The sequence below is a fragment of the Stegastes partitus genome, unplaced genomic scaffold, assembly GCF_000690725.1.
Source record: "Stegastes partitus isolate 25-593 unplaced genomic scaffold, Stegastes_partitus-1.0.2 Scaffold243, whole genome shotgun sequence".
Classification (NCBI taxonomy): Eukaryota; Metazoa; Chordata; class Actinopteri; family Pomacentridae; genus Stegastes; species Stegastes partitus.
In genome coordinates this window covers 310,016-318,305 of record NW_007577974.1, presented here as the reverse complement: position 1 = coordinate 318,305, position 8,290 = coordinate 310,016, and the positions used below count along the sequence as shown (strand labels likewise).

Genomic DNA, 8,290 nt, shown 5'->3' with positions numbered 1-8,290 from the left:
TCCTCCTGCATCCGGCCTGCAGAGGGTGTCTTGGATTCGTCAAGCCGGGAGCAGCGCGACTTCCTCTTTAATGCTGCGAGTCAACGTGTCAGGTCCTGCTTGTTCACGAATCAAACTCACCCTGCTCTGCCACACACAGCTGCACCCTCCCACTGAGGAGGAGAAATTAGAAGTCTCGCATGATGTCACTGAGCAGTGAGGCTCCTATAAATGCAGCCAGAGTGCAGCAAGAGACCAGATCCGCTGCACTGCCGAGAGTAAAATCAACGCTGTAGGATGCAGAGGTAGGAGGAAGCACATTCTTTGTTTTCTTTTCCTCCTTGCACACTGAATTCATGATTGTAATGCTGCTTCACTTTGTTAGGAGTGCATTGTGACTAAGAACTTACTTTCTCTGTAGATTCATTCAGCTGTTTTTCTATTATGCACTGAAAAAGTCCACTAAAGTGTTGTTGATCACTGCTTTAGCATGATTCTGCTTCCTCGGGCTCACTGGGCTGTAGCTTTTCACTGCAGTTTTTTTTTTTGTGTGTGTTTATATGCGGTTAAGCTGCTTGTCTCCATTTCCCCTGTCTCCTCCTGTGAAGTGTTTCATTAAAGACCAACCCTGATCTATCTGTGTTTCCCTGCAGCCCTCCCAAGCCCCAGTTTGCCAGCTGGCTCATAGAGCAAGTGGAAACGGGCCAATATCCTGGCCTGTGCTTTGTGGGTCCAAACAAGTTCAGAGTGCCGTGGAAGCACAATTCCAGAAAGGACTGCAACGATGAGGACAGCAAAATATTCCGGGTAAGTTTAGTGGCCTTGTCACTGAAGCACCAGCGTGAGTAAAAAAAAAAAACTGTTGACATTTGTGCCGAAGTCACGGTTATTAATTTACAAAGGGACAATTGAGTACGTGCTGCTTAATACTCCCTACAAAAGCTGTTCATTCCTTTACTTCCTTATTGCCGGGTCGCTGATGTTTTGCAGGTGCCAGGTGGTTTCTGAGGCAATTATAGTGTACCAGTTCAAGTGGTGACATTTCCACTTTCTTGTGGCAGTATCACATTGTAAATAGAAAAAAAAAAGGGAAGGATTAAATACTAAAGCAAACATCCAGGTGTTTTTTTTTCCCAAGAGAACAGCAGCAGCTGAAAAGTGTGGCAATCTTCTCCTAAATAAGAATTTTGTTTGAACACATGCAAATTGGAGGTGTGCTGTAGCCACATCAGTGTTTGTTTAGTAATCATAGTCATAAATCTGAAGCAGGAGTAAAGTACTTCTGATTAAACCTAAGGGTCAGAGTGTTTTCATCGCTGCAGCCTCTTATACAGTATCTATCATTCAAATGGAACGCAAAGTGTGCTTCAAGTGGTGAATGTAAACAACGTTTAACCCTCTGAACCCCAGGCAGTTTCTGAGCACCTTTGTACTCACTGTCGGCTCATTTTTTCACTGCGGTGTGAAGTCCAGCACGTCTACGGAAACAACATAACCGCAGTTGGAGAAGTTAAAAATGTCTCTTGTGCAGCGTGGCTCAGTTTTAAAGCCATAACCACGTGGAGAGAGAAAAAAAAACATCAACAACTACACACTATTGATATTTCACTGTTTACATTTTGACTTGTTTGCATGCTCGTCTCCTCTCTGCTCTGTGTAAATACAGCCGACAGTTCAGCCCAGTTCAGCAGAATCATCAAATAAAGTGGCCACATGTCAGTCGGTTACAGCTGACTCACTAACGGCTTCAGAGTTGTGCTGAATCGTGCAGAATCTTTTGATTTCTAAAGACTCTAGTTTGCGGAAATGATTTATTTTGTTCAAATGAGCCGTGCAGAATAAATAGTAAACATATCACGATTTTAAGCTTAGATATGGTTCATGTTCGTGAAAGGGTGGCGCGTTACAATTAATTCAAACCTGAGTTTTTGTTGTTTGTTTTTACAACTTCTGTCTCAGCTGATGTTGGCAGATTGAGAGGTTCAGAGGGTTAAAGTCTGTAAAGTATGAGGAACGTCTGATGTTAGGAACATTTTGTGGAGTTAAAAAGTATATTTCCATTTTAAATAAAGACACATCTAAAGTCTTACAAAATGCAAAATACTCCAGTGTGTATATTTTTCCTCTTTGGCTCTTACAGTAACTTTCACTGTTTGGTTCACAGGCCTGGGCAGTAGCGAGTGGAAAAATTAACGAGTTTCCCACTGACAAGGCCAGGTGGAAAACCAACTTCCGCTGTGCCCTGAACAACCTTTCTGTGCGCTTCAAGATGGTGCAAGATAATTCCAAGAATTCGGACGACCCTCATAAAATCTATGAGATCATCAACACTGAGTGTAAGACGGTTATAACGTAAAGCAGTGTGGCAACCATCTCGAGTCTGAACGCAAAATAATTTGGTCTGCTTTCTTTATCTGCAGATAACTATGAAGGTCTGCCAACACAGAACTCTCAGGAGGATTCTGACATGATTCCAGATATCTTCGCTCCGGCAGAGTACTTCCCCTCAGGAAACGAGGTGCAGCACTGTCTAGAACGCACTTTCACTTCTGTTAATTGGTTTAATGTGACAAAGATTGTTGTTGTGATGTGTGCTGACCTTGTTAATGCTAAAATGCTTTTTTTTTTTTTCTCCTCCTCCAAACAGTCCAATCTTCTGAACAACTTCAGGGCCTTGGATCTCGACAGCCGTCCAGCAGGTAAAGCTGTAGCCGTAGAAATTAGCATGATCATCTTTACTTGTTTACAGTCACACGTGGTCCATAAAAAAAGGTCAAGTGTAGTTTAACCGGAGCTTTGTTGTGAAACAGATGAGCAGACGTGGGCAGAGAACTATGCCCCGCGCAACCCAGTCGTCCTTGAAAACTACCCCGCTGCAGCTGAGAACCTCCCACAGCTTTTACCCGAACAGTCGCCCTACTGCATGGGTAAGTTCAAGTGAATTGGAATGCACCGTAAAGAAAAAAAATGTTTGCAAATGATTACCTAGGAAGAAGTCATGTTTTTTTTATAGATTATTGTGACTTCTTTTTACAGCAAACCCTGCCCCGGACATCAGCTCACTCCCGCAGCCGAGTATTTACGACCTGGAGATCTCCATCCACTACAGGAAAAGAGAAATGCTAAAGATGACGCTGAGCACTGCCAGGCTCCAGCTCCACTACTCCCATGAGGCCCCGGAGCTCAACGCCCATCAGATCTGTTTCCCCTCCACCGACGGTCTGCTGGACCACAAACAGGTACATCAGTACACAAGCTGCACATCTGATGAGACTTAATATAAGAAAAAAAAAACACTATAAAACACTGACAAACTTCTAAAATTCATCCCCAAACAGTTTATCTCACTTGCTTTGGCCAATTCAGCTCGATTCAGTATGTTTCCTACTGATATTCAGCATGAACAAGCAAAAGACAAAACACCGTGTGACCGTAACAGTTACTGCTTTATACAAACAATAAAAGGGGCCAGTGTAGACGGAGTTTAGTTTAAGATTTCTTATAACGCCATGTGATGCGTTAATGTGAGCACAAATAAAAAGCTTGAGTTTGCTCCTCCACAAAGAACTCTGAAAACCTGGAATTCCCCGATTCTGCAAGAGTGTCTTCTACAACTCTTTCAAGGCTTTCAACAAAAAATTTAGAAATTCACTACGGGCAAAAAGGCAAAACACATCCTCTTGTTAACCTGCCATCCCCTAGTCCCCCCTGACTCACTGATCCTTTATCTGACTGAGGTTTGTGCACATTAGACTCTATGGCCTTGGCTCTAAAATATCAGCAGCCTAACACTGATTAATCCAAGGCGTTTCAAGGAAGTCAGAGGGCAAAATAAATCCAAGGGGCCATGTGCCTCCTGCAACCTGCTCGTAGTGTATTATAGAAAACAAACATAAACGCCCAGCTCAGTCTGCTGTATACGTTTCAGTGTATTTACTCATTACTTTAATATACACGTATAAAAAGACACTTGTCGAAGGGAAAGAAGAAAGAGAACTAAATGCAGTATGTAGAATTATAAAGGTCACACTTATGGTTATGCGATGACGTCCTTTGGGAGGTGTATGTGCTGGTTGGTGGGAGAAGGCTGTTCCCATTGTGCCACCACCCTGTAAACAAATTACCTCGTGATTAGAGGGTTTTTTTGCACCCATGAAATGTGCTTTGAATTCGGGATCTATCAGCTCTCTGTAGTGCTGTAATGCAGATAAAAGTGGTAAAACTCAAAAAATCAACATGCAGCAACAATACAATGAACATCAGAATACTTGCTGGGGGGATTCACTCAATATACAATAAACTGCTGTACATCCTCTGGCTGACAAAGGGTTCGACTAATCACATCCTTCTTTACACCAGATCGAGTACACCAACCGCATACTGAACAGCATCCAGAGAGGTCTGCTCCTGGAGGTGCGAGACACTGGTATCTACGCCTGGAGGCAGGACCGGTGCCATGTGTTCGCCAGCACCAGCGACCCCAGCAAGGCCGAGGCAAACCCCACAAAGCTGCCCCAAAACACCACGATAGAGCTCCTGAGCTTTGAGAAGTATGTGAATGGTAGGTGTGGATCTCTTGCGTGTGAAACTACCGAATGTAACGGTTCCTTTTTTTTTTTTTTTTAAACTTTGAAGTCAGTATGAGGCTAACACAGAAACAAATGGTTCCTTCCGTTTCAGAGCTTCGAGAGTTTAAAGAGAACAACGGCGGCTCTCCCAACTACACCATCAACATGTGCTTCGGAGAGAAGTTCCCTGATGGAAAACCTCTGGAGAAGAAGCTTATTGCAGTGAAGGTAATGCTCTGTCTTAATGATACGTACAGAATTAAGAGTTCAGCTCCCGTCTGTTCTGCAGTAAAAACTCCCTTTTCACTCCTGCAGGTGGTTCCTTTAATCTGCAGACATTTCCACGAGTTGGCCCAGATGGAGGGAGCTTCATCTCTTCACAGCGCTAACGTCAGCCTGCAGATCTCACACAACAGCTTCTTAGATCTCATCAACTCTTTATTTGCTCTGCCCACAACCGTGGAGCCGCTGCAGGCAGTGGAACCCTCCTTCCTTGATCACATTTGATCCCCCACCTGCCACTCAGGGGGACTATTGAACTACCTACAGGGTGATGTTCCTGCTCTATTCCAAAACTGCCACACAAACAATATTAGACAATAGAGTGATCAGCTGAATGTATTACTGTAGATAAAGCAGGACTGTATAGACTTATGTATATAACATCACCCTCCTGTTTCTCTCCTTTTCACATTAGTCATAAAACTGACACTTCTATCACTACATGGCTGCAAACGGGCTTCTGTGCTATCAAACTGTTACACGACTTAAAGTCAAACATTGCTTCAGAACAAATCATATACAATTATTGTGAATGTCAAATTATTTTCTAATATAACGTATGGTTCAGTTATTATTGTTATTAACCAAATGACGTGTAACATGATGACAAATCCGTTCTGTTCATTTCTGGCTTATTGATCAGATATTTGTATATTTATGAAGTTGTTGTTTTTTTACGTGTCATACGGCTACATGTGTGTGGTAAATATTCTTTTACACTTTTTCTACTCTGCTGGTCATCTTGCACTTTTAATACTGAATAAATATAACTTGCATTATTTCGATGACTGCGTCGTCTTTCATTGCCGCCGCGGTCAAACGTCTCACAAAGGCTGCTGGGAAGTAATAGAGAGCAGAGAGCCTGTAACAGATCAGTTTCATGGTATAATCTCCAATCAGTGGTGTGAGAAACCTTTAAAATACTAAACACAGACTTCACCTGGAGTTCCTCATCTTAGTGTCCTTTTAAGGCCGTTTTAATCTTTTTGAGGTTGTTGTGTGTCTCTTTGTGGTAGTTTTTAGTGTTTGAGGTCGCTTCGTGTCTACCTGGTTGTGAGGAGCTATTTTAACACAGCTGGTAAAATCTCAAGCTCAAATCCGAACAAATAGTAAAATCAAAAATGGCCGCCGCTACAGCTCACCTGGTTGAGCTGGTGTCCATGTACAGGGGCTCTAGTCCCCGATGTGGAGGTCATGAGTTCAAATCCCACTCATGATCCTTTTCCGTAGGTCCTTCTCTCCAGCTGCCCTGTCGGTCTCTCTACTGCACTGTCACATTTTTAAAAAAGGCAAAAAGGCCAAAAAATAAATTTAAAACTAACAAAATAGTAATAATAAAATCAAAACTAATAGAGGAAAGCTGTCCCAAAAGCTAAATGATGAAAGAAATGCCGCCAAGTATTAACAACACATATAACAGTTAAATGTACCAAATGTTTTTAGTTTTAACAATGGAAAAATCCTTCTAATATGTCGCAGGAATTCAGAAATATGAGCAAAATGCAGATGGAGGTATCAGTGTATAAGAGGCATGTTCCTGTTTGTAGTTGCTGGAGGTGGTTTGAACTACTTTATGTACAGTTTTATACACAGATTTATAGGGAGGGGGGAAAAAAGAAAAAAAGAAATTCTGACATGTTCTTAGTTTTAAGATTTTTTCTCAAATATTAGATTTTTCTGAGGTATTGGATCCATGTTTGATGTTTAGATGGGAAAAACACTGGTGGGGAAAACTAAGGTTTAGTCTTTCATCATGTGTTTTAAAAGCTCCTTGTATTATCCTCTGTGCAGAAATCTTCATCTATAAAGTAAATAAAGTTACCAAAGAAATGGAGTAGAAAGCATTTATAGTGGAAGTGTAAAGTCGCATGAAGTGGGAATACTCAAAGAACAAACAGCTCAAAAAAGTACTGAGGGATTGGAATTAGAGTACATGTACTCAGTTACTTTATACCACTGTGTACGCCTTTTTTTCGGAGCAACATTAAGGCTTATAAATATCTCCATGCTGACTCCCAGTGATGCTCTCTAGGCCACGATAATCCAAAAAGGAATGCCAACAAAGATCTGTTCTTATTAAAACACTGTCTTTGAAAAGAAAACAAAGTTATCCACCAAGAGGTTGTTTTCAGACTGAAATGTAAAACCGATGCAAATAAAGAGGATCCCGGGCAGAATAAAAGCGCATGAGGCATCAATCATTATTACAAGTTCATAGTAGATATTCACCAATTAAAGCCTTAAATCCTTCAAATGAAAAGACGAAAACGGGACAGAATGTGAGCGAGTCGGTGAATTAAACTGAGACAAACCCTCTACTTATTATCAGTGATTTATTGTTTGTGTTCCCTCTTTGAAACACCTGGCCTGTTTGATCAAGTAAATACAGAAGAAAAAACAACAAAATAAAACACATTCACATACATTCAGATAACATGAGCACCTATTTTTCATATTCCTCCATTCCAATTCCTTGGCTTTACAAAGCCCAATTAAACATGAATGGCAAAGTACAAGGCAAGTGCGACCACCCCACTAATCCGTCTTTAAAGAGGGCAAACGAAGCCAAAATGGTGAACAAGCAGGAATTGGTTTTGTTAGAGAAAGCAGTGTAAAGTAGTAACGATCATCATAACAAGGCTGTAATCACTACAGAAGAAACCTTCACTGTTCCGAACTAAAGGCATGTGTTCACTTCTATTATACCTCCATTGGAGATTGTTGTGGCGTGACACATGCACACTAACGCTGCGAGTCAGTTTTAATGAAGAAAACTTTGATTCACGTCGCCATCAATACGCGAGTCTTACAACAAACAGGTTTGAGAAACTGTGTGGGAAAGGATCATGAGAGAGAGAGAGGCCACAGCTGTGAGAAAACGGTTTGATCGATGCTCAGGACACTACGCCAGAACACTCGCCGCTCTGACTGAAGCGGCTTTTGGCTGAGAAACAAATCATAATACTGGACTACGCTCCCTAATGATCCAGCACCACTTATTTCCCCCTCCTCCTCCCCGAAATCACGTCAGCATTTAAGGGAACCAGTTTCAAGTCTGTTCCAGAAGAGGAAAAAGAAAACAAACAAACAGAAGACTGCACGGCTTTGATTGGCAGGAAACCAGAACGCAGAGTGAGCTGCAGAGTTTTCTTCATTAAAAATGAACGACATTAGTCTCATGATTTATCAGCCACACCTCATATACGGCCTGAAAATTGATCTCCCTAACCATAAAGTGATGCCAGTAAAGTTAGCTTAATATCAACGAACAATTAATACAAAAAAAAAAAAGAAGAAGAACTCAACTTTGTAGTTAAAATGTTACACATGACAGAACCAGGCGGGACAGTGACAAAACCAGGACGACGCTTTTGCAAGGAAACTGCCATCGATCTTGGAAGCTTATACCTTAATCACTCCGAAGTAAAATCTGGTACCTTCTGTGGAATTATGATCTCCAC

General features: G+C 41.7%; 1 protein-coding gene across 2 annotated transcripts; it reads left to right on the top strand.

Annotated features, from left to right (window-relative positions):
- Positions 1-200: 200 nt before the first annotated feature.
- On the top strand, positions 201-5,614 carry irf7 (interferon regulatory factor 7). 2 transcript variants are annotated; one of them, XM_008281758.1, is made up of 10 exons: positions 201-284; positions 633-786; positions 2,144-2,315; positions 2,400-2,497; positions 2,627-2,678; positions 2,790-2,906; positions 3,016-3,218; positions 4,339-4,540; positions 4,660-4,775; positions 4,863-5,614. In XM_008281758.1, exons 1-10 carry the CDS (start codon positions 277-279, stop codon positions 5,052-5,054), a joined length of 1,314 nt encoding a protein of 437 aa, XP_008279980.1. In that variant the 5' UTR covers positions 201-276; the 3' UTR covers positions 5,055-5,614. The 2 variants fall into 2 exon arrangements, with proteins under 2 accessions (XP_008279980.1, XP_008279981.1); XM_008281759.1 differs by lacking the exon at positions 4,863-5,614 and having other exon boundaries at positions 4,339-4,529; positions 4,660-4,765.
- Positions 5,615-8,290: the final 2,676 nt, after the last annotated feature.